Source organism: Ascaphus truei, chromosome 16, assembly GCF_040206685.1.
Source record: "Ascaphus truei isolate aAscTru1 chromosome 16, aAscTru1.hap1, whole genome shotgun sequence".
NCBI lineage: Eukaryota > Metazoa > Chordata > Amphibia > Anura > Ascaphidae > Ascaphus > Ascaphus truei.
In genome coordinates this window covers 43,460,765-43,487,634 of record NC_134498.1, presented here as the reverse complement: position 1 = coordinate 43,487,634, position 26,870 = coordinate 43,460,765, and the positions used below count along the sequence as shown (strand labels likewise).

General features: G+C 45.7%; 1 protein-coding gene across 1 annotated transcript; it reads right to left on the bottom strand.

Annotated features, from left to right (window-relative positions):
• Positions 1 to 579: 579 nt before the first annotated feature.
• On the bottom strand, positions 580 to 23,445 carry LONRF3 (LON peptidase N-terminal domain and ring finger 3). The gene is made up of 12 exons (XM_075573338.1): positions 22,709 to 23,445; positions 19,093 to 19,211; positions 18,363 to 18,485; positions 15,600 to 15,755; positions 14,276 to 14,525; positions 13,549 to 13,624; positions 11,719 to 11,833; positions 10,686 to 10,807; positions 9,137 to 9,295; positions 5,656 to 5,818; positions 4,348 to 4,497; positions 580 to 3,459 (listed from the first exon to the last, which is right to left on the bottom strand). The coding sequence occupies exons 1-12, from the start codon at positions 23,337 to 23,339 to the stop codon at positions 3,301 to 3,303; spliced, it is 2,223 nt and encodes a 740-aa protein (XP_075429453.1). The 5' UTR covers positions 23,340 to 23,445; the 3' UTR covers positions 580 to 3,300.
• Between the last annotated feature and the right edge of the window lie 3,425 nt (positions 23,446 to 26,870).

The following is a 26,870-nucleotide window of genomic DNA, read 5'->3' as shown; positions in this document are numbered from 1 at the left end:
TGGGCCGAACAGGGCCGCTTTCGGCCCATACAGAATCAGCAGCTAAGTCTCTACTTAAGATGTGAGTAGCATGTGCCAATTTGGGGAACACTGAACCTTCGGGACCCGCAGAAAACCAAGGAAGTCCCATTTTTAGCCCAAATCCCCCAAGCACTGCTTAATATTCACCCAAAAAGACATACTATGAAAATGGTCTCCAAATTCTTACTCACATTGCCAAAAAAAATAATAATGATGCAAGTGATGTATTTGCTGGATTTTGGGTGATCTCTGCAAAACAAAGTGTGTTACCACGACTGTGAAAACTTTTGCACATCCCTAAACCTCCCTTCCAGGATTAGGAAAGATCTCAGGTTATAAAGCAGCCTTTCTAGGGAAATAAATATATATAATTGAGAAGGCAAAAAATAAATAAAAATTATTGGCATCACTTCATTTCTAATTGATGTTTAAAACCCAGGGAAGGATTCAGCTAAGGTTTTAAGGTTGTTCCAACATCACTCTTCCATCAGTAGCCAAATCCGTAAGTATTGCTGCATTTTATGTTGTACATCATAATGGACACATTAAAAATAGTCATTTAAAGTGCAAACCTTTTATTACAAAAATATGAACAATATGCAACGAGTCAGGAGGAGAAAGGTCATCAAAAATAGTTGAAATAAATGTCTAATACATCTACTGTAAACATTTCCGCATGGCAGCGCACACAGACACTGGCCGGGACCCCCCCCCTGTACTTATCCCAAGAGCTCACACTCTGTAAATCAAGCGACACCAGCAAAGTTCTATGTTAGAACCCGGGATTATATTGATGTATTTATTTTGTCACTGGTACAAAATGGAAGAAAAAGTTGAATGCTTTTCAGAGCTAAAGTGCTTAAAAAAATAAAAAAAGACCCTCAGGGATAATCGCTGATAACACCGTAGTGTTATCACAAACTTAGGTACGTTATATATAGAGTCCACAGAATACTTCCAACTAATAGAGGACTGTGTGAAAACGCAACAAGTCATCGATCTCCATCAGCAGTGCGAATAATAAACAGAACAGCAAACTGCTGGAGAACTGTGTAATGTGTTTCCGACTTGTATAGTGAACAAGGGGTCAATATACCAAGGCTATTTTGGAGCAAAACCATCCCCCCCCCCCCCCCTGTACCCACAGTATGTTTCAAAGCGTTTTGCTCCAGTTTTCCCCCTGTCTGCCACAGCTTGTGACTTGGGGAGAGTCAGTAGGAGGGGATGGGGAGAGTCAGTAGGAGGGGATGGGGAGAGTCAGTAGGAGGGGATGGGGAGAGTCAGTAGGAGGGGATGGGGAGAGTCAGTAGGAGGGGATGGGGAGAGTCAGTAGGAGGGGGTGGGGAGAGTCAGTAGGAGGGCATGGGGAGAGTCAGTAGGAGGGGATGGGGAGAGTCAGTAGGAGGGGATGGGGTGCAGTTACATGGTGAACAGATTATAATGAGATCTATCACAGTCCGAGTCTCTGTGTGACTTTCCTTTTATTTGTCCCACCCAAAATCCTCCATATATCTCTAGGGACGTAAATCTCACATAATAAACTCTTCTTACAAACTCTGCAGCTCTGCTCCACAAACTAGAGTCATGCGTTTTAACCCACCTTTTCTCTACGTTCACACATGGCCCCCCAGGTGTTAGGATTCCTTGCTGTGAGAGGGCCTTCCAATACATTGCTTGCCTCACCGGCAGTGACTGGGTTAATCCGCAATAGCGCTTATCAAACATTATTTCACAATAAGAAACCTCTGCAGCATTCAAAGTGCATCGTTCTAAACTCTGCACCACCTCTATCACTGCATACAACGCTATGACCCGGTGTTAGAGAACATTTTAGTTTAAAAAGACCAATCTACTACTTTATCAACAATTCCATTCGGAGACAAGCTGCCAAATGGCAGGTTCAGAGTTCGTCGCCAACATGACTACACTATATCCGTGGGTTTTGGCTGCCTCTCTGTATGTTGTAGGTCCTAGAGAATTAGGAGGAAAACAGGGGGCTCTTTGTGCCAAAAGAACTTGTAGGACTCTCCAGCAGCAAAGCGGTTAAAAACAAAAATAGGGCACTGTTTCACAGCGTGGGACAGGGTGTCGCGGAATTCTTTATTAATGGGAAACTGGTTTGGGGCAATATAAAACTGGACTAAACAGTATATACCCAAGTATATGGAGCTGGCCAACCATGATCTCGTGAAACCACTATATTTAATACCATCACACACATTTCAGTTCACACGGCAGCAATTCAAACTTAAACCTTCTGCAGATAGCAACATTGCAGGATATTTCATTACATACACATTAAACTAGCAATTCGTGTTTTTAAAGGGTTAATGTTTTCACCGCAGGCAGAAAGTCTGCATGTCAACAAAAAGAAAATACTCATCGATTCAATGCTACAATTAGTGGCGCAAAATGTAATTTAAACTGCTGCGGACTGGATTCCATTAACAAGCATCTTCTAGATTTCTCCAACAAAAAAGTGTTAGGTTTGATACTTTGTCCATTCAGAAGAGAAGTCACTCCATGTTTCCAAAGGTTTGAATGCACCAAGCAAAAAACATGTTCCAACATGAGTTTGGAGTAGTTGGTGTATCCCAAATGGTTTTCTTAAGTGAATAAAAAAAAAGAAATCTCATAAAAATAAATATAGCAGCCAACTTTTTCTTTTTTTTAAAGGTGCATCAAGTAGATAAAAGTCAGGAAAAATTGGAACGGTGGTGAAAAAATAAATAATTGTTAGGCCGAAATGGTGATCACCATTCTATGCAACGGTGTGAATGAGGGGTGGGCAAGTCCAGTCTTCAAGGGTCAGGTTTTCAGGATATCCCTGCTTCAGCACAGGTGTCTCAATCAGTGGCTCACTCTTTGACTGAGCCACCAGTGCTGAGGCACGCTCATTGAGTGAGCCACTCATTGAGCTACCTGTGCTGAAGCAGGGATATCCAGAAAACCTGACCTGTTGGTGACCCTTGAAGACTGGAGTTGCCCACCCCTGCTGTAAAACCAACTTTCTGTGTGACAAAACTGCATCAAAAGGAGGCGACTGTCACAGCAAATTAGCCGCACGTCGTACAAAAAATAATACAAAGTGTCTTATGCAGCAAAGTGTTTTGTTCTGTTTTCAATAAATCAGTTCCAAATCTTCACATTTAAATAAAAAAACAAAAAAGGGGAAATGATTCTTGTAACGAAGTCGGTTTGTAATGCCTCCACCGCATTGCATTATCCAAGCAGACGCGGCGTCAGTGTCCCCGCGAGGAGAGGCTATGTACCGCGGCGTTATCGTGAGCGGCTACGGCACATAAACTGCAGGACCCGCCGGATGCCGGTCAAGCGATCTTTCAGTGATGTCATGGCGAGGAAAGGGAGCTGCGCTCTGCTCTCCAGGGGAAGAACCGCGAGAGTCCACCAGCACCACGCCGGCCCATTCGGGTGAATCTGCGAAACGAAGCAAGGACAGCATGCCACATTCTGGTTTCACCATACTCTACGCAAAGCGGCATTATTAGTATCACTGCCCATCAAGTCCCATCTATTTTTGTTACATTTCAAGGAGCAATCAAGATGCCATTTTCCCCTCCAATATGGAATTGAAGCAGGGGGTCTCCGGAGCTGGACCCCATTAACATCAGCTCCGGGGACCCCCTACTTCCGGAGATAATTACCTCCATAGCAGGCGCCGGTAGCTGCACCGGCTCAGCAAGCTGGGCTTTCAAGTTTACAGCGCCCGCGTCACATTGGCCAATAGGAAGCCGCGCCGATGATGTCACGGTTTCCTATTGGTCTGCGATCTCTGAACAGAGGACATATTGTGAACCCTGGCAGCCGAGAGAGAGGCTGCCGGCACCTAAGTCACAGGTAAGTACCTCCGGAAGCAGGGGGGCCCTGCTTCAAATAAATAAATAAAATATATTAAAAAATTCTCAAAAAAAATAAATAAGTAACGGCCACTTGGATCCCTTCTTTAAATTCCACTTTCACGCGCATGTGAAGAGAAGCCCTGCAAGGCGTTAAAACCTCGGTATGCCCTGTTTAGACCTATATACTTCCTTGCTGGTTTATTAGAATAGATTGTAAGCTCTCTGGGGCAGAGATTGCCTTTGTCTGATTTTGCGCGTATTGTATTGCCATTCCCTCTATTATATTGGTCTCTTTTGTAAGTATCTCCCGAAGCAGGAGCAGGAGGGTCCGCAGAGCTGAAATTAATGGGGTTCAGCTCTGGAGACCCCCTGCTTCAATGCCATGTGAAAAAAACAAGAACTGTGCGCTTGGATTGCTGCTTAAAGACTTTTTAGTAAAAAGGGGCCAGTTTTAAAGCGGATTTACCTGTAGGTCTGGATCCTTAGCGGGCATAGGACCAAAGTGACTTAGAATACGACTCTTCAGTGCTGGCTTCAGCGAGTTAAACCACGTGCACGCCTGATCATACACAGCATTGTGCAAGGTCAGCAGCTCAGCATAATCCGTACCTTGAACCTGAAACATATATATATATAGAAGCCATGATGTGCTGAAGACATCCATACACCATCAGTTTTCTGATCTCTGCAATGTCTCGGAATATATGGCAGCACGAAGGAAACCGTGTCGATCCTAATATATAGCATATCTCCGATTATCCATATGACTACATGTGAATACCTGCACCATATCACGAGACATCATGTCAACAGCCAATGGTGCAAGTCAACCACAATGGCCCCTTTCATAACAGATGGAAATGGTATCAAATATTATGTAACGATCTGTTATTCTAAAACAGAAGTGGACAACTCCAGTCCTCCAAGAGCCACCAACAGGTCAGGTTTTAAGGATGTTCCTGCTTCAGCACAGGTGGCTCAATCAGTCATTGACTGAGCTACCTGTGCTGAAGCAGGGATATCCTTAAAACCTCACCTGTTGGTGGGTTTGAGGACTGGAATTAGCCACCCCTTTTCTAAAAAGGGTATTGTTCAGAACAAGCAAAGGAAGCAGCTCATTCCTGGGACTGGAAGACGTGTCTAATCCCCAAACCGCACGCTTAGTAGTACTTGAGAATTCCTAGAAGAAGAGATGCCTTCAAAGACCAAATACACGAAGGCCGTTGACTTGAAGTAAATGGGAGTTTACACATGATAAAGCCCCAACGGCCACCATTGCAGTTTAACCCTTTGGGTGCCTCATGATGTACCTACCACGTCACGAGGTCTGGCACGCAAGGGGCGCCAGGACGAAGTCGCTATGCCATGTGGTTTTTTTGCTCTTCTTCTGTTCATATGATCAAGGACATTGCAATCATGTGATCACTCAGAGGGGCGCCCACATGGTCGTGACGTGCTAGAGGGGCCAGGGCATTCTAATGCTGTGGTCCGACCAGCACTTAAAGGGTTATTGAACCAGCTAAGTCTGACAAGACTCTTTGTAATGAAGTTTACAAGTAGGAACTCAACACGTAGAACGTCATTTGGAGGACACTTCTTTATTATCAATGTATCAAGCACCAATTGTGCACCAGTTAGCCCATGAGAGCTTTGGAGGGAGGTGTAGGAGGTGTTTGTAGACCTGACAAAGACCTACGTTACCATTATATCTATTATATCTGCCACATTGATGATGTAATCTACGATTATTTCATTAATCCGTCTCAAAACTCACCTTATGGTCCTCAATGTACTCGATATCGGCTGTGTTATAACCGTCTCGCTGGCTGTGCTGCAGAACTTTAAATCTCCTCCTTCCAATGCTGTCCACGACAGAGCGTCCATCTGCAAAGAACTCCACGTTTCGGATCTCCAGCAGGCAGCCGTAATCGGCAAATCTGAACGTGGAAGATGGACAGATCGTCAATGGGTTGGATACTTTACTTTTCTTTGGGTCTCTTCTAGAGTAGATAATCACTTTGCATTAGATTAAATAGATATCGATGTATTCATCTTGGAGTAGGATCATTGTTGGGAACCCATTTAATAGATCTCCTGTTCCTAGCTGCTAGGAGGGGCAGATGTAGTCAATGGTGATGCCCCCATTAACCGGTCACCTGTATCATGCCACAAATATTTGGATTTTAGTCTTTTTTCCCCCACCTAACTCTCTTCGAAGGATCTAGATTTCCTGATCAAGGTTCTGTGCTATTCTTGTTGGTTTTAATACGAGATATTTCTACTACATAATTCAGAGTTTTATCCCAAAATCTAATCGGTTCTGGGCAGGTCCATATTCAATGCTTAGGATCCACATGTATTAGATTACATTTGAGGCAATTGTTATCTTTGCTGGTATTGGTCTTACATGTTATATTAAAAATGTTATATAAAAATCTAGGTAAGCTTAATGCAAAATGTTAAATTGGGGTTCTTTCCAAGTTTCAGGATATACACTTGTACAGTATACGTTTTTCTTGGACTCATTAATTCATTCTTCTTTATTAGGAGTTTCTGGGAAATCCGTACGTTTTTCATTTAAATAGTGTATTGTCACCAGCCATATTTTACCTTCCTTAAAACTTCATGGAAATTAAAAAAACAGAATAATTTTCGCATGACTAAAAACAGATGTAACGTATTAATTTTGCACCATAAACTGTTGCAACCTGATTGATCATTGGTTACAGTAATTTCAGATTTGGAGATCCAAGAAACAGTGGGGAATGTTTATGCCTAATTCCTCCTACTGTTCAAAATAAATAAATAAAAAATACTTGCATAATTCCCAGTACCAAACAAACAAACAAAAAAAAAAAAATAGTACTACGAGGACGAAACTTCAAAACTATTGGAAGGAACTAAACCATTTCCTGGGCCAGTGGTTTTTTTTTTAAAACCTTTTTTGGTTAAGGAACCCTATAATTATATTATGAAATTTAGCAGAACCCCAACCCTCTCTAGCAGCGCGTCTGAGATCAGATGCATTTTAAGGAACCCCAACCCTCTCTAATAGTGTGTCTGAGATCAGATGCATTGTAAGGAACCCCAACCCTCTCTAATAGCGTGTCTGAGATCAGATGCATTGTAAATTCTTCTGTATTTGATACAATTGTCAAATTACCTTAAAATTGCAGGGAACCCTTTAGGGATGCCCAAGAAACCCTGTTGAAAAACAGGGATCTAGTGTAATAAACATAATATATAGTATGTTTATTTCTATATATTTGGCTATTTAAACCACAAACAAGTTTTTTTTTAACTAAATGTCTTTTTTTGGTGTGGGCCTGTTGCCATATCTTCAGCTTCCACCTTTTCTATATCTACCCACGGTTTTATTCCTTTGGGCCCAATAAATCAGAGGACTGAACCTGGCAGCTTTATAGTAGCTCAGAGGTCTGGTTGGACCAGTCCCATCCTCTCCCCCCGCCCCCCCTTCAATCTTGTTATTTTAATTTTCCATTCACCAGAGTGCACCATCTAAAACAGGAGCGGCAAACTACAGTCCTCAAGGGCCACTAAGAGGCCACGTGGCTCAAACAAAGACTGGGATATCTTTAAAACCTGGCCTGTTGGCCCTGGAGAACTGGTGTTGCCCACCCCTGAACTAAGCATGGGTTGGTTCCTCTAGAACCCTTTTGCTGCTTTACCCATCTGGTTGCACCTCCCCAAAATGTATTACTCCATTGCATGTTCCCCTTTAATGTAACACACGGGGGCTCAGGAAGCAGAGATGTGTCCAGGGTTTTCACAGGGGAAATAATAAAAGATTCCATTGGAAATCGCCTTCAGTTTGAGAGATCTGGTTATGTTTCCTCCCTGCTGGAAAACAGAAGTTAATCTTGCTGTGAAAGTCTCCTTGTGCTACCTTCATCAGGTCGGTGTTATAATCCTTTTGCGCAGAGGGAGACTTGCAACAGATTGCAAAGAAATGTGTTGTTGGTCCTTGGGCTGGGGAAGGAATTAGGACAGATCTCCTAACACAAGCTGATTGGAAATGCTTAAGCACCATTACATCAGATTTCCTCATAATCTCTTCGCAGAACATTGTGTTTGCGCTTTCATTTAGACAGACGCGTAACTAGGTGTTTTTGTGCCCGGGGCAAGTACCTCCAACTCACCCCCCCCCCCCTGTCCCCCTCTACACACAGAACACTAACACTTCTACCCATCCCACTGACGTCATGGAAAGGGTGGGCGGGCAGGTCTCTGCCCCACTCCCACCGCCAGCCTCTGCCCTCCGCTCTGCTCCCGCCCGCTCTGCTCCCGCCCCCAGGCTCTGCCGCCCGCTCTGCTCCAGCCCCCAGGCTCTGCCGCCCACTCTGCTCCAGCCCCCAGGCTCTGCCGCCCGCTCTGCTCCAGCCCCCAGCCTCTGGCGCCCACTCTGCTCACGACCCCAGCCTCTGCTGCCCACTCTGCTCCCGCCCCCAGCCTCTGCCGCCCGCTCTCTGCTCCCGCCCACAGCCTCTGCCGCCCCTCCAGCCTCTGCCCCCCCCAGCCGCCCGCTCTCCTCCCGCCCCGAGCCTCTTCCCCCCACTCTGCTCCTGCCCCAGCCTCTGCACCTCCCCAGCCTCTGTCGCTCGCTCTCTGCTCTCACCCCCAGCCTCTGCTCCCGCCCCCAGGCTCTGCCGCCCGCTCTGCTCCCGCCCCTAGCCTCTGCCGCCCGCTCTCTGCTCTCGCCCCCAGCCGCCCGCTCTCTGCTCTCACCCCCCGCTCTGCTTTCGCCCCCCCCTCTGCTCCCGCCCCCAGCCACTCTCTGATCCAGCCCCCCGCCTCTGCCACCCGCTCCCCTTCCCTGACCAGCTCTGTGATAACCCACCTGTTACTTAGTGCTGCAGCCGCTCCCCTCACTGACCGGCGCTACTGAAGCAGGATCAGGCGCTGTAACCGGCAGCAGCGCTGACTGACAGGTTAACCACGCAGCCCCACTGATTCAAATAGAGTGTCATTGTTTACAGTCAGTGTCTTTATTCACCGAGCGGCTCCTTCTCCCTCCCGCAAAGCAAGAGTAGAACGAGAATGCAACCGTTTGTTTTCCATAACGTGCACATCCCCTTAATAGGGTCGCCATTCACGCCTCATTTTCATCTTCCTACGGACTGACCACAATTACAGACAATATCTGAATGCAAAGAGGACTTTTTAAGCGCATCCTTCAGGGTAAGAAGTCTGCATTACGAGTTTGATGAAGGAAACACCAGGTTTCGGGTACGTACCCTTTCACCGCGTCTCCCATACACATCCCAAACTGCTTCGTCCCCGTCTCCATGCATCTCCGAATCATCAAACGATAGCACGGCTCAAAGATATGCAGCGGGCAGGGCACCGTGGGGTAGGCCATCGTGCACACAAATATGGGCACGTTCTCATTTAAGCTTTTAAGAAGAAGAAAAAAAATATATGATAATTTGTAACAGTTGGGGGAAAAAAATGAAAAGAATTTCAGCCTAGTGAGAATAGTAAAAGGTGCAATTCCTGATAGTCTGCATTCTTCTCACGCTTCCTTCCCTTTCTTTCCGTGCTTATCTGGTTTCACTTTTTTTTTTATGATTATACGTTTTTGGGGAGTGCAGAAAACCCCCCATTCTTTAGATTTGCTAGAATACTTCATCGGTTCCTTGCAGAATGTGATGTCAGCATGCAGCGTGGACTTCCAGATCCGCCGCCCCCCCGGGCGCCTCCTGGCTGCCGCTCTCCTTTCCGAATTGCGGCGTCAAATGGCGTCATGTAGTCGTGTCACTGTGGCAATGCGACATCACAGTGATGTCCGAGGCGTCTCGCGACGCTGCAATTCGGAAGGTGGGTGGCAGCAAGGAAGCGGGCGCCACATCCAAGTGCCATCCCATGAGGCCCGATAGCGCGGCGTCTGTATATGCGGGTGGGCGTCGCCCTAGGCCCGGGCATATCGGGAAATCTGCCACTGTCAACATGGGGCATGCAAGTGCCCTCCCAGTCCCCCACATTTGGGACATCTGGTATAAGTTACAAAACGGGAAAGGTGTTTCTTGTGCACTTCTGTATCTTGCATTTGCGGTGGAATAAAATCCGCCAGGTCTGGCAATTTGCGTCAGATGTCTGTGGGTAGGTTTACTGGCTCTGCACTTCTTTAACCCAGGCTGTGCTGAAAAGCTGTGTAATACGGCACGCATAAGCTTATAGGGGTCCATGTTAAAATGGATGAGAAGCAAAAAGGTGACACTGTGTGCTCATTTGCATGTCCCAGAATCCCTTGCTGCAGTGGAAGCACTGTATGCTGGGAGATAATGGGGAAAGGCAGGGTTACAGAGCTGTCTGAGATGTGAATGTCTCACACGTGGGATTTGTATTTGCCTTACATGTGACGCAAACGCGAGCAGAATATGGAGTAATGCGTCAAAACAAAGTTCTGTGTGCACTTTCTTTACGGTAATACAGATCTAGCGAGACTGTCTTTGGTGCCACAAACAAACAAGCAAAAGTCCGTGCCCCCGGGACAGTGTCTACTGCGACTGCGCAGGGGGGGGGAATTCTTGCTACACCTGCACATCCCTGAGCCCCGCGCTCTTCCCCATAACATTTAAACAGATTGCAGGGGGAGAGTGCGGAGCCTCTAACCTCTCCGGAGCTGGAATCTCCTCCTGCCATCATGTGATGATGCGTCACCATGACAACGTGATGTCACATGACACCGCACCGCCATGACAACGCTGGGTGCGATGCCCCACTGGAGAAGGTAAGAGGCCCCCACACGACACCTAACCGGTCCTGACTCGATGCAGGACTTACTTGGACAGCTCTGCTATTTCCTCTTCATAAATGGTTCTTCTGTCGCTGAGCTCCTCTGGGAGATAGTTAGATATTAACTCTTCCATCACTTCAGTCTTACAGAATTTCCTCATAACCAGGTACTAAAAAAAATAAAATAAACTTCACCATGAATGCGATTTACAATGAACTGGAATAATTTTGCAGATCATTTTCAAGTTGTGGGTGAGAAGATACAGAAAGGATGTGTTTCAATAATAATTTTAAAACTTTCTGATTTTATGTAGTGGAGCTAAAATGAGAAAATACTCTAATACTTTAAATCATGACGGGCGTAATGTTCAAAATCGCCCAGGTGCAACTACAAATACTGTGGAAATACTTATCTACAACATTATATTTGTCTTTGTAGCCCAGTTGTTGAGTTCTTCATGAAAGATGCCACCAATTACACAAGGTGACTATAGGCAAATCAAATATTTTCTGGTACTTTAGGGCAGTGGTTCTCAATGCCAGTCTTCAGGACCGCCCCAGCAGGTCAAGCTTTAAGGATACCCCGGCTTCAGCACAGGGGGCTCAATCTTGGACCGAGCCACTGATTGAGCCTCCTGTGTGGAAGCTGGGGTATCCTTAAAACCTGACCTGCTGGGGCAATCTTGAAGACTGGAGTTGAGAACCACTGCCGTAGGGGGTCGTTCCATATCTGTCCAATCGGCTGTTTAGGGCGTTTTGGATGGAAACCCCCCATAGGACATCAATGACGGCTTCTTTAGCAGATACAGAATAAGGCTCTTTGGGTACCAAATATTACATTGTAAGCTCTTTGGAAGATACTTTAAGTTCAACTCTGTGCTCATCCACACACAGCAATGCCAACCTGATCCCAAGCCATCATTAGGTTTTAATCCAATCCTTGTTTTATCATGCTAATCTCCTGGTCTTGAAATGCCTTGCGGTACTAAAAACCATGGCGACTTGGAAACCCTGGAGCGGGCTAGAGTTGGGTGGTACACAATGGCATTCTTATTCTACGATCGCTGCCTTATCCACCTACCTCAGAGAGGTCCTCCTTACATAAAGGACACTTGGGATTGTGGTCCAGGCACCGTTCCAGACACTTCAGGCAATACGTGTGTCCGCAGGGAGTGGTAACTGGCTCATAGTACAACCTGCAGCCAAAAGTGTAAAGACAGAAGGAAACAATATCTTGCAACAAGAAATGGAACGAGGGTAAGATGTTCCGCGATAACGCAGATCCAGGCGCTACCGCACGGAAACGCCCGGTAACTCCAATCTAAGTTTTCCGTGTGGTAATGCCCCGATCAGCAGTATCGCAGCTTAATGAACAAACCCCTTTTCATATCAATAAAATTAAACCCTTAGATGCCAAACAAACCTAAAACACGTTGCTCTGCTGTTGTAAGGTTGTTGATGTCTCAAATTTGCCCAGTAACCCCATTGATGTCAGAGGGTGCTGCAATACTGTTCTCTTGCTGAGAAGGGGATCACGTTCTGAAATCTGTGTACGGTGGTGATGTGCTGAATTATTTTAAACACTGAGATGTTTTTTCTCTTATTACCATTTGTTGTACTGGAATATTGATTTATGGCGTCGCCTGAAAAGGTGATCTGGGGTTATTCCAGCTCGTTTTGTAGACTGGTGACTAGGTCAGTAGGTGGTTAGGTCAGGGATACAAACTCCAGTCTTCAAGAGCCCCACCAGGTCAGGTTTTCAGGAGATCACTGCTTCAGCATAGCTGGCTCAATCACTGGCTCAGTCTTCAACGTGCGTAATCAGTCTTCGACTAACATGTACTATCTCTGGGGTACCCAACTCCAGTCCTCAAGGGCCACCAACAGATCAAGGCATACGGATATCCCTGCTTCAGTACAGGTGGCTAAATCAGTCTCCAACTGAGCCACCTGTGTTGAAGCAGGGATATCATGAAAACCTGACCTGTTGGGGAGGGTCTTGAGGATTGGAGTCCACTCCTTGATTAGGTAAACCGGAGAAATTAACAGTCTGGTGATTCTAGAGAGGGTATTGGAGCATTACATAACCCTGTTTAATACCATAACAAACTCATGTGAACCAAACTTCCACCATCTTTATACAGGAGACCTTTCCCTGCCTGCTAGACATCTCTTCTCTAGCAACGACTGTTTTCCTCCAACACGCTTCATTTTTGCTCATTCTTGGGCTTTGTATAAAAAGGCCATTTCAAAAATGTAAATAAATTATGGAATGAACTATACTTCTATATTATTTACCCGTCTAAAAGAAACGCCCTTTGCCAGTTGTATTAGATTACGCACGTTGATCGCTGGCACACCTTTTTTTGATTCTACAGATATGCTAAATATGAGTTACCTTATATCGTTCACCATTAAACAAGAGCAGTAGCCCACATTCTATGGAAATGGTAAGTAGGAATCGGAGGGTCCTCACCGAACTGAAGATCTTAACGGTAAATATGTAATTATAGTGTAACTGGGCAATAAATGTTTCACGGAATGGAGAGTCTTGGCACAGAAAGTTAGACCAGGTGTGCACTAATTAGGGGGGGAGGGGGGTGTCGCTAAATGTTCTAAGCAGTGAACCAGGCCCTGCGCTTCCCCACAACATTTAAACCGATTGCCAGGGGAGAGCGCGGGGCCGCTGTAACTGCCTCTTAGCTTCTCTCCCGGCAACTTCTGATAGTGACACGTCACGATGACAACGTCAAATGGCGACATCACATGGCGCCGCAGAGATGCCGGAGAGCAGGTAAGAGGACGAAACTTAGAATTATAAAAAAAAAAATTTAAAAAAAGTTTGCGCCCCCCCATCACTAATGAAATGTGCAAAATTATGACAATTATTCAACGGGAAAGAAATTGATACCTCATGCAGAGTGAGCAATCCAGATCGGACGGGTCCACACACAATGACACGCAGCGATCCGCCGTCCTCTCCGCCGCTGGCACATCCGGAAAAACCAAAAAAAAGTTACATTGGAAAATATACTCATTGAAATGGAAAGTCGCACATACCAGTCAAAAAAAATGACATTGGAAGTCAATAGAGCACTTTGGCCTTTGGTAACGCCGAATGCGGCATCACCATGTGTAAATCAGAGCCGAAATGTGATTTTTTTTTTTTTTTTTTACAGAATTCACCATGGTTTCCATGTAAAAAAAAGTTTGCAAATTGATTTTCAATATTTCTCTGAAATAAAAAGTAACAAGAAGAAGAAAAAAAAAAAAAAGTAAAGAAGGGTCCAATTTCCAGTGTCGGCTTCATGTGACCTTGGGCACCAACTTTACCTCCCTGTGCCTCAGGCACCCAAATTCAATGGTAAGCTCTACAGGGCAGGGACACTGTGTGTCCACAAAATTCTATGTACAGCGCAGTGTACACTGCCAGTGCTATATACAAGAAAGATATCATCTACGAATCCATCAATGGGAGGGGATTCACAAAGCTCCGATAATGGGTGTCAGAGCTCAAATCGACTAACTGCTGTTGACTCCGATCGAGCTTGAAAACCCGTTATCGGAGACCCGTGACTACTCCACCTATATTTCTTGAGTAATTGTGACCCATTTTAATAGGAGTATGACATTCTCACCTCTCTTCAGCAGCTTGCTGGGCACCTCTGCACCCCTTGATTGGATGGGCCCATCTGAGCAACACTTTCTCTTTAGAATGTTGCATTTGGGTGAAATGGGCCAGGTTGGTTGCGCTGGGAAGACCTGTCTTTTCTCCACCTCCAGGTAACTCCATTTATTTTCAGGGGGCTGTAATGATGTCCTCGTGGTACTGAGACCACTGGCCACTTCTTCTTGAATGGGGTAAATTTTCTTCTGTTCCATGTTACCCTAGAAAAAGGTAGAAATGTCCATCTTGTTTAAAAATGTAGTTGCCAGCTTGGTCTGCAAGGTAACACCGTGCATACACGTCTGACAGTGGTAAGACTAAACCCAGGGTGGCCAACTCCAGTCAACTGAGTCACCTGTGCTGAAGCAGGGATTTCCTCAAAACCTAACTGGTTGGTGGCCCTTGAGGACTGGAGTTGACTAAACAAATCGCGTTATCCTCCAACCATCGGGAAATGGCCAAGTGAAGTTGGATGCATCTTGAATCACTTGCTAATGTTCAAAACTGGAATTGCAGAAAGAACAGCAAATGCTTGAGATTTTGCTCACACTTATGAAATACTATTTAGCGATGACGTACAGTCCTACAGTTTGCTGCTTCTCATTAACGATGTGGAAATATGCACATTGCGACATCTTCCGTAGGTGTAGGAAATAAGGAACACAATGTTACACTTATTAAAGGCAGCAGTTTGCCGTTTTGTTGAACACTACTGTACATTCCACACATTGATTTGACTTCAAGGGGAATTGTCGTGTGACCGTGCGATCGGCACTGTCGCAGTTTATTGAATGATCACAGAATTGGGCGAGTTACTAGCCTCCAATATGTGGTATTGCTCTGCGACCCCGAATGAACTGCCAATTAAGTCCATGGTAATGGACGCAGGATAAAAGGTGTGATAACCCATATTGTAGGTTAGCGAATCCAGGGGTAAGCGGGAATGTTCGTGGTAGTGAAGGCAAATGGCTCTTTTAACCCTTGGAGTGCCGGAGAGTGCCCTGGTGCCACAACCCCATCCAGTACAGCGGGTCACGCAACGGCTCTTGAAAGCGTTCACGACATCATCATGGTGACCCATGGAGTGCCAGACCCCCCCCCCCCTCCCCCAATGACGTAATGACTACGTCTTAGGGAACCCAAAGGGGTAATTTCCATTTATCTTGCGTCAAAATAAATATAGATGCAAAGAAAAAAAAAATACACAATAAATACAAAGGAACATGTAATAATCGCTATGGGGAAAAACAATGAAAAAATAAAAAAACGAACAAATATAACCGCCTCCAGCTTACCCTAAATAACCTCTGCAGGTTATTGCTGGGAACCCCTGATCCCAGCGAATTGAGCACATTTCCCTTTAATCGCAAGTGATGTGGCATCGTTTTCAGGATGTCTGGCAAGTCTCCTGGAGTGCTCCCCGGGATGAGCGACAGTAAATCAAACAGCAGCTGGGGTACAAGAAGAGAACACACACGTCAGTTTGGATCTTTCAATGTTGCGTCGGGGGTTCAACGTTGAAATTCACAGATGTGTCATCACGAACATATTTGGGGAGGCCATGAAACAGAAGACTAAAAAGTCAACAGTAAAGTGTTTTTAAAGCAGCAATCCTCGCCCCCTTACTTTTGTAGGATTGGAACCGGGGAGTCCTCTAGAGTTGAACCAAACTATTTGCAGCTGCGGGGACCATCCCGGGACCAGAGATTCTTACCAGGGAAGTTACAGCTATAACTTCCTGATTTTTTTTTTTTTTTTTTTAAAGGGGGGATTTAAATGGCCATCCAATAGGAACCTGCAACTTATGATGTCGCAGCTTCCTATTGGCCAGAGGTTTGGCAGCTGTCTTGTATCCCCTGGGAGATTTAAACCCGGCAACGTCACCGGTAAGTATCTCACCAACCAGGGGATCCCAGAGCCACTGATTGATTCGCCTGTGATGAAGCAGGGATATTCTTAAAACCTGGCCTGTTCGTAGCCCTTGAGGCCTGGAGCTGGCCGCCCCTGAAGTAGGTTATTTAGAGATAGCTGTAGAATTTGCAAAGCAATTTAAAAAAAAGTGGTTTGTCATTAACGATTATAGGAGTGTTTTGGCTTTGATGTCATATTTAAACGTTCCCATACTTTTAGGAATGTTCCTGTACGACGCCCTGGTTCCTGGAAGGTGTGTCTCCTCCCTTCCTTAGTGATTTTGAGAAAGAAATGCCCGTTTACAATATATCATGGACAACAATCATACTAGGATTTTGCTCCGTGATGTCCAGTTTACAATCACGGTCTCTGGCCATCTTTACATTACTTTGCATATTGCACCTTAGTAAACCTTTTCTGGTCCCCATCTGTTGATGACCTGATATCGGAAATGCCTCATTGCCTTATGTGACCTAAATTAATAATAAAATAACATGAGGAGTTCATTAGTTGGCTCCAAATGATGAGGAGGTGAGCTGAATGTTTAGTCTTCTGCCCCTCCTTACATCTCAGCCCTAATTTCTCGTTATGCACCATCCCGACTCTTGCGTTCTGCTCAAGGATGTCTTTTCTCTACCCTTTTGTATCTAAAGCCCTCTCCCGCCTTAAATACTTCTCACTGAGTGCCCCCCACCTCTGGAATGCCCTTCCCCTCAATATCCTACTAGCACCCTCTCTATCCACCTTTAAGACCCACCTCAAAAAACACCTGCTTAATGAAGCATATGAGTAGCTCCGTGGCTAATATTATACACCTAATACATAAAGTTTGGCCCCTTGCAGAAGCACTTACCAGAACGCCCTCCTACTGTCTCTGTACGTTCTTTCAACCTACCAAGTAGATTGTAAGCTCTTCGGGGCAGGGGCTCCTTTTCCTAATGTTACTTTTATGTCTGAAGCACTTCTCCCCTTTATGTGTTATTTATATTATTCGTTATGTATATGATTGTCACGTGTATTACTGCTGTGAAGCGCTGTGTACATTAATGGCGCTATATAAATAAATGTAAAGATTTAGTCTTGCACACCAAATGTAATATATAATATATGCAAAATACTTGCGTTCTTGAGGTACCCCGGTGCACCTTGGTTCAGGGAAAAACCTGTCTGGTGAGATCCTGAGTATGCAGAAGTGAATAGGAGATCAAGGGCACTACGGATTTTTTAAATAAATGTATTCTTTCAGTGGCACTCACTGTGTGTTCAGTGGCACTCACTGTGTGTTCAGTGGCACTCACTGTGTGTTCAGTGGCACTCACTGTGTGTTCAGTGGCACTCACTGTGTGTTCAGTGGCACTCACTGTGTGTTCAGTGGCACTCACTGTGTGTTCAGTGGCACTCACTGTGTGTTCAGTGGCACTCACTGTGTGTTCAGTGGCACTCACTGTGTGTTCAGTGGCACTCACTGTGTGTTCAGTGGCACTCACTGTGTGTGTTCAGTGGCACTCACTGTGTGTTCAGTGGCACTCACTGTGTGTTCAGTGGCACTCACTGTGTGTTCAGTGGCACTCACTGTGTGTTCAGTGGCACTCACTGTGTGTTCAGTGAGCGCCACTGAAAGAATAAATATTTTTTTTTCAAAAATCCGTTGTGCCCTGGATCTCCTATTCACTGCTATAGGCCCGGGCCATAGAGGGGTGGGGAGAGCAGAGGCGCGCTAACGCTGAGGCTCGCCTGCTTCAGTCAGCGCGATTGCACGGACATGCAGGCGAGCCAGCGTGCGCAAAGGGAGCCGGGGGGAGGTGGTTGGAGGCGGGGCAGTGACGTCGCTGGGCCAATCGCCCGCGACGCACTGACGTCAATGTCACGGCGCCGTGACGTTGACGCTGCTTAAGGCTGATTGGATGTTTTCAGCCGACAGCGCGCTGAAAAACAGCTTGGCGCTCGGCTGAAAACTCCAAAGCCTGAGCACGCCTGCGGACGCTCGCGTGAGCTCCCTCTCAAGGCATCCTCATTGAGGATGCAGGGGCTCAGCGCGGAGCGTCCGCACGGCTCAGCGCTGCTTGTCCTTCTATGGACGCAGCCTTATAAATAAAGACAGACAGACAGACACATACATACTAGCTATAAATAATCATGTACTATACCTTCTGAGCTTCAGACTTTGCTGTCTTGTTCCCCATGTCCAATGCAAGGCAGAAAAGAAATTCTCTTAAAGCATCTTCAGTTTTTCCCAGATTGATTAATGCTTGTCCTTTTCTTAAATGACCCTAGATATAAAATACAGAAGCGCACCTACTGGTCAGATTTGTGTTCCTTAGTATTAGACGACAGAAAAATAAGTTACACTGAAGTTAAATTAATACATTTCTGCCTGAAGGGACAGCAATGGGGGTGATCAGTTACATCAATAATCTAAGTCAGTTTTTAACTTTTTTTTTTTTGGTTAAGAAACCCTATAATTATATTGTGAAATTCTGTGGAACCCTCAACCCTCTCAAATAGGGTGTCTAAGCTCAGACGTGCTATTAGAGAGGGTCGGGGTTCCTTACAATGCATCTGATCTCAGACGCGCTATTAGAGAGGGTTGGGGTTCCTTACAATGCATCTGATCTCAGACGCGCTATTAGAGAGGGTTGGGGTTCCTTACAATGCATCTGATCTCAGACGCGCTATTAGAGAGGGTTGGGGCTCCTTACAATGCATCTGATCTTAGACGCGCTATTAGAGAGGGTTGGGGGTTCCTTACAATGTATCTGATCTCAGACACGCTATTAGAGAGGGTCGGGAGTTCCTCGGAATTTCATCTAGGGTTCCTTAACAACAACAAAAATGGTTGGAAACCACTGATATAGTGGATGAAACGCAAACACTTACTTTTAGCCAATATGGCTGGAGTTTGCAAGCAGTTTCAGCATCTTTCAAAGCCCCTTCATAGGACTTTAAGCTGAAGTTAATCAGAGAGCGGTTGCTGTACAGTAAATGGTTGTGTGGTGCTGTAACAAAAAAACAAAACCTAAAATGTAGTTAAATGAAGAGATAAACCTTTTAGTATCACATAAAGCAGTTTCCACTGGCTGGGCCGACATGAAAATAAAGGGATGTTTGCACATTAGCCTCAGACTTCACTGGTTCCTTTTAATATGATACACAAGGCAAGTGCCCTCATGTGGTCTTATATACTACACATAAATACAGTTATAAATGGCAGCAGGAAACGTTTGCGCTCCCCTGTTCTACACAATGAAACACTCACAGTGTCTGTTTTCATTACACTTTCAAAATGTATTAATTACATTGAAACAAAATACACGTTGACAGTCACTGTAAATAATAGGAAAATAAGTATAACAAAATAAACAAAAATAAATATTGCAAAATAAGCGAAATATGAAGATATAGGAAAGGACTCAGATATGCAATATAACGTTCTTTCATAGCCTGGGCTAGAAACACGCAGAACAGAGATACCAGGGGAAAACGCCTTGTGGGTAGACCAGTGGTTTTCAACTGTTTTTTGGTTAAGGAAACCTATATAATTATATTGTGAAATTCTGCAGAACCCCAACCTTCTCTAATAGCGCGTCTGAGATCAAATGCATTGTAAGGAACCCCAACCCTCTCTAATAGCGCGTCTGAGATCAGATGCGTTGTAAGGAACCCCAACCCTCTCTAATAGCGCGTCTGAGATCAGATGCATTGTAAGGAACCCCAACCCTCTCTAATAGCGCGTCTGAGATCAGATGCATTGTAAGGAACCCTAACCCTCTCTAATAGCGCGTCTGAGATCCGATGCATTGTAAGGAACCCCAACCCTCTCTAATAGCGCGTCTGAGATCAGATGCATAGCAAGGAACCCCAACCCTCTCTAATAGCGCGTCTGAGATCAGATGCACTGTAAGGAACCCCAACCCTCTCTAATAGCGCGTCTGAGATCAGATGCATTGTAAGGAACCCCAACCCTCTCTAATAGCGCGTCTGAGATCAGATGCATTGTAAACTCTTCTGTATTTGGTCCAACTTTAGGACCCTCCAGGGAACCCCGGACCCCGCACTCAGTTGGACGCAGCACGGGGGGCGCAGAGGGAGCGGTTTGTAAAAGGCGATGTAAAATAAACTGAGCGGCAATTTTAAAAATACCGATTTGTCAAATAAAATTTCACACCCTGGATATATTACCCAAATTCAGCTCCCCCCCCCCCCCACCGGGGCCCATCAAGGCAATTGGATCCTCTGGTGTGAAACAGGTTAATGAGAATTTCTACATTCGATTTCTTGCTACAAGGAGAAAAATAGGGGAGTAATGAGCTTGTATTTTAGTGGTCTCAAATCCATTTTTACATGGAACCCTTATAATCTAATGCTCGCTGTGATATATAAAATTTAAACTTGCATTAAAGATGGACTCCAAGGCGGCGGAGAAAAAAATAAATATATATATATTTTTTTTAAGCAGGGGGTCTCCAGAGCCAAACCTCGTTCATTTCAGCTCTGGGGACCCCCTGCTTCCTGAGCTACTTAGCTGCAAATTTATGTTACTAACACACACACACACACACACGATTCTCCATGCAGGAGTTAAGCATTTAAGTGTCCGGGAAGTTAAAATGAAGCTCTCCCCAGAGCCCAGTACAGTCTATAGGTTACCGTGGTAAACGAAGATGCTATAAATGAAGAAAATCATGATTTGCAACACTAGCAAGGATTGTTAAATAGTTTGACAAAACCCCGTTAGCATCTTTAAAAGGATGATGGGATTCCTGCGCCCCGTTAGGAAATAAAGTGAACACTGTTCACTTTCCCCAAATGTGAGTGTGTCAGTCAGGTGATAGCGATGTATACACAGTGAATAAAACAATAGTGTGATACTAGGGATCACCGCCAAGGTTGGAGGGGGGCTTTTAAATGGTTGACCCAGTTCTTGGTTACCTCACTGGTTACACAAGCATAGAAAATGGGGAGAGGGGGCAGGGAGAGCAGCCTTCATGCTTATGCAACCCTAGTCTCATGACCCAGTTTCACAACATAGCTACACTTACAGGGAAACAAAGGGTCACGGCTTTGGGAAGGCCGGTGTCAACACCGTATTAATAGTCTGTGAAGAGATCTGCCAGCCAATTAAATGCTGGTCAACAGGTATAACACAATGCCGATACAACTCCGAATGTACCATCTGAGCAGAGAGATGTCAGCAGAGAATAGGGGGGGGGGGGTCTAATTAACTTGCATTGGGTGTAAAAACCCGATGTTCTATAAGTGGAATGACGTACGGAATGTAGAACAGTGCTACATTGTTCAGATAAAACAAAAATCAAGGACAAACGGGGGGGGGGGGGGGGGGGGGGGGGAGTTGGCCTGTAGGAGTTTGTTCCCTGCTGGAGCTCAAAGGGTTAATGATAACCAAGTCACAGATATGTAATAGGGTTGAAAGCCATGTTTGGGGCATGCCTCCTGGGCTGTGGGAAGCCGCATCGTTGGCATCCAACCATATGACATGGTACTGTATGTTCAGTGCCAAAGGAACAGCACATCATATACTGAAGCAGGAATAGCCAACTCAAGCCCTCAAGGGCCACCAACAGGTCAGGGTTTAAGGCTATCCCAGCTTCAGCACAGGTGGCTCAATCATAATGACAAAGCCACTGATTGAGGCACCTGTGCTGAAGCAGAAATATCCTGAAAAAGACCATCCACAAGTCAGGTTGAGGACTGGAGTTGGCCAGTCCTGTACTAGAGGTAGCCCCCTATGAGTTTGCTATTTGGCTATTGGAGGGTCTTTTAAGTGACATTTGATTTTTTGTGTCTATTTGGTTGTAGAAAATCAGAGTTCCTAATTTCAACCAACTTTGCCCACTGCTTCAAAATGAAAGCAATCCTCATTTCTGCAGCCTGCTCTTTAATACTGTATGTTAGAGGTAGTTAGGCAGACTAACCACTTCCCAAAATAAAAAGTTCATGGGGATAATGATGGGGTCATCAGTTTGGGACATCAACGCATAACCATTTCTCATGCTATAGGTCAGGGGTGGTCAACACAAGCCCTCAAGGACCACCAACAGGCCAGGTTTTCAGGATATCCCTGCTTCTGCACAGATGGCTCAAATCTGGCTCAGTCATTATGACTGCTACCTGTGCTGAAGCAGGGATATCCTGAAAACCTGGCCTGTTGGTGGCCCTTGGGGACTGGAGTTGGCCACCCCTGTTGTTCGTAATACTTATCTTTACGCAACCTCCTCTGGGATGGGACCCAGACCATTTATAACCCCCTCCACCCCCCCAGTTTGCAGCATTGAGGAAGACATACCATCACTCCCATCTGCAGTACAGTTAGGTATATTACATTTACCCAAATCTTTTGTTTTCCAACCGAATACCTTAACCCCCACCTGCAATTGGGGGGGGGGGGGGGGGGTCCTTTAAAAAACAAACACAAGCAAAACCTATAGCTGTTCATCATTAAGCCCACACTCGCCCCCCATTGCTGCCCCATTACCTAAGTTGATGGCTTCATTGTACTTGTCCAGTGCTGCCTCCCACTTGCTGTCCTGGAAGAGCGCATTGCCCTCATGCCTCAGCCGCAGAGCCTGGACCTCTCCAGGGAACCACTTGCTGAGGATGCTACTCAGGACCACATTGACCTTGCAGGGGGGTGCTGCTCCCCCCGGGGTCACCCTGCACAGGCTGCATGGAGAGCTTCCCTTGCCATTCTCCAGGCACTTCTTACAAAAGGTATGTCCACAAGGCAAAGTCACGGGTTCGCCCAGGAAGCCCTGGCACTCCCTGCAGGTGAATGCACCCCATGCATCTGCCTGCTGCAGGTTGGGCAGCCCCTCTTTGGTCCTGGTTTGGTCTGCCAGGCATGAGACCAGGCTGCCCAGCTGCTCTGCACACACCTTCTTGTGGGCGGCAGCGTTCTGATACAACTCCAAGGCTTCCTGCAGCTTGCCATCACATGCCAGGCAGTCTGCCCGCCGCAGGAGCAGCTCCCAGCCCCCCACCCCTGCCCCCTGCTCCTGCAGGTGCCGCTCATAGATCTCAGAAGCCAGCTGGAAGTTTTGGGCTTGGAAGGCTTCAGCTGCAAACTCCAGCATCAGGCTGCTCTCTGCCTCCTGTGAGCTGCTCATGGTCCGCGGGGACAATGAATGGGCTGAGGTGCTCTCACCTGCCCAGCTTCAGCCCTGGGTCCTCCTGCTGCTGCTCCATTCCTGCAATCCAGCTCATAGCAGCAGCCTGCTGCCACCCAGTTACATAAAGCGCGTCACGTGACCCGCAGCGGCGCCTCCCATTGGCCACTTCGGCTTCAAATTGTTACAAAACCTTCCCTAGGTTTTATAACAGGGTGGCAGCCTCTGTCTCTTTGTTTGTAAAGGGATGTGATAGACAGACACACACAGAGACAGACACACACAGAGACAGACACACACAGAGACATAGACAGACACACACAGAGACAGACACACACACACAGAGACAGACACACACAGAGACATAGACAGACACACACAGAGACAGACACACACACACAGAGACAGACACACACAGAGACAGACACACACACACAGAGACACACACACACAGAGACATAGACAGACACACACAGAGACAGACACACACACACAGAGACAGACACACACAGAGACAGACACACACACACACAGAGACAGACACACACAGAGACAGACACACACAGAGACATAGACAGACACACACAGAGACAGACACACACAGAGACAGACAGACACACACAGAGACAGACACACACAGAGACATAGACAGACACACACAGAGACAGACACACACACACAGAGACAGACACACACACAGACACACACAGAGACACACACACACACACACAGACACAAATTACTGTTAATTATTTTTTTTATTAACTATTTTAATGTTCACAGAACAAACATTATAGAAAAGGTAGTAAACTGAATACACCGGGAAATCATTCAATAATCATAGATTGTGAGCTCTTCGGGGCAGGCACTCCTTTCCCTAAATGTCACTTTTATGTCTGAAACACTTGTTCCCATTATGTGTTATTTGTATTACTTGTTATTTATATGATTGCCACGTGTATTACTGCGGTGACGCGCTATGTACATTAATGGCGCTATATAAAGACATGCATGCATAAAACGGAATTAAGAAATGAAGGGAAAAAAAACCCAGTGTAACCTGAAGAGCTTACATTCTATTGCTTTGTACAGGGAAGCTATTAAATAACCCCCCCCCCCCACTGCATGGGGAGACCAGAAAATTAAATAAAATCAGCCGCAGCTACCCAGATCAAAGTAACAGGATTGTTTTTCGCTAATAAATCCGGTACTGGTATATATATATATATATATATATATATATATATATATATATATATATATATATATTTGTTTTTATTGTACCTGCTTTATTGTGATCATTTTCTAAAGGGCAAAGTGACCTGCATTAAACAAACACAAGACTATGTGTTTAACTAATAGATTAGCCTATTGTTAGCATGTCCTGCTCTTAAAAAAAAAAAAAAAAATATATATATATATTTTTTCTACTGCTAAAGTTATGTTGAAGCAGGGTTCTACAGATTTTTGATATTGCAAATTTATTGCCAATTGATCGCCGTTTCATGGCATTTACTCTTGAAAAAGGCCAAGTGCGGCCGAACCGTCGATCAATTGGCAATAAATTTGCAATATCAAAAATCCGTAGGGCCTTGCTTCTTCAAACTAACTATATTGATTTGGAATACCACACAGATCCCTGGACCAGGGGCCCCGGTAGTTGTATTGATTTTATTTTTTTTAGCTTTACAGGTGTGCAGCATTTCCTATAATATATTGTTTCTACTGTTAAACACATCATTTTTAATCTCCAGCTTCTGAGGTCACCATGGTAACCTTTAGGCGTCAACGCGTTCTGGGGAAGAGCTTCATTTTAACACTTGGTATTTCACACACATATTTCCTGAACAAAGAGTAGAAACAGAAAAGGTCAACAAGATACAGTATCTCAAACAAAAGGAAATAAATACATTGTAGCTATTTTGAGAGCCTCTTGACTTATAAAATCGGGAGATATTTGGAGACTGCAGAGAAAATATATACATATAACTTCTTAGGCTAAGGCCCCGGTAACTCAGCTGCAACGCGCGCCCGCGAGATTGGAGGCGCGTGCAGCCGATTACCTGGTCTGCAGGGAGCTGCAGGAAGAGAGACCGGGGGGGGGGGGAGGGGGGGGGGTCGTGGCGGGGGAGTGACGGGGGCGCGGCCGTGACGTCACCCGGCAGGTTCGCCCTCATTGGCTGAACCGCCGGGGGGCGTGCCGTATCGCTCGACGCCCTCAAGAATCCCCTCAATTCTATTGAGAGCAGCTCGCGCCTCAGCGCTGCGGCCCCCCCCTCGCAGCGGGCCTGGCGCCATTGAGGGGAGGGCTCTCGTGCGTGCAGCGTCCGTTGTAGTAGGCAGCGGGGTCAAGCCCTAAGGTGTATGTGCTTGAAAATATATTGGCCTGTCCCACACAGATACTCTTTACATATGTGGGCGTTATCAGGACATCAAGGGTGACCATACAACCCTCGAGGTGCCAGACACATGCACCCCACAGCCCAGTCAGCCAGAACTTTGTTTATGGGGTGCAAGATTAAAACAGCTATAGACACGGATGCGAAATATGGAAAGTATCGGTCACAGAGGATCAGCTAGTTCAGGAGTGGCCAACTCCAGTCTTCAAGGGCCACCAACAGGTCAGGTTTTCAGGATATCCCTGCTTCAGCACAGGTGGCTCAATCAGTGGCTCAAAGACAGCCACCTATGCTGAAGCAGTCTTCAAATGAGCCACCTGTGCTGAAGCAGGGATATCCTTAAAACCTGACCTGTTGGTGGCCCTTGAGGACTGGAGTTGGCCTCCCCGAAACTAGTTGTTTTATCATTAGATGGTGCAATGTTCTTGCTCTTCATGGAATATCCCGTATGGAGAATGTAGGCCCCCTCCCGCCCCAAGCTGTACTGGCTTCTCTCCCAATAGTTCCAGCTGCCGATTTCGACAGCCTGTACAATCTCCCTCTTTGTTATTCGCATGGGATCGACTGCAGGAAGTCATAGAACCACAAGAAAAATAATACAAGTTCCACTTTAAAAAAGGCACAAATAGTGCAATCCCTTCAGGGGAAACAAAATGGCTGCTGATCCTTAGGTCAATAGGAAGCCGCAACATCATTGGTGTGCGGCTTCCCAAATCGATTGCCATTTAAACCCCATTTAAAAAAAAACAGGAAGTAATGTCACTTCACCAGTAAGAAATCGCAGAAACCTAGGGGTCTCCTGGGCTAAAAATAGTGCGGTTTCCCCCCACACCCCCTATTTCAATCCTGTAAAGAAATGAAATGGGGGAGAGGAGTGGAGAGAAAGAGAGGAGGAGAGAAAGAAAGAAGAGAGAGAAGGGGAGAAAGAGAGGAGAAGAGAAAGAAAGAGAGGAGAAGATAAAAAAAAGGAAAGCGAGAAAAAAAGAAAGAAAGAAGAGAGATATTAAAATTAGAGTTAGGACAAATGGTGCCCTTTCCTATACACTGCAGACCTTCCCGACATTGGTTTAACTAGCAGCCTATTAAATAACAGTGACTCCCTGCTACATACGTGGCTGCCAGAGAAGCAGGA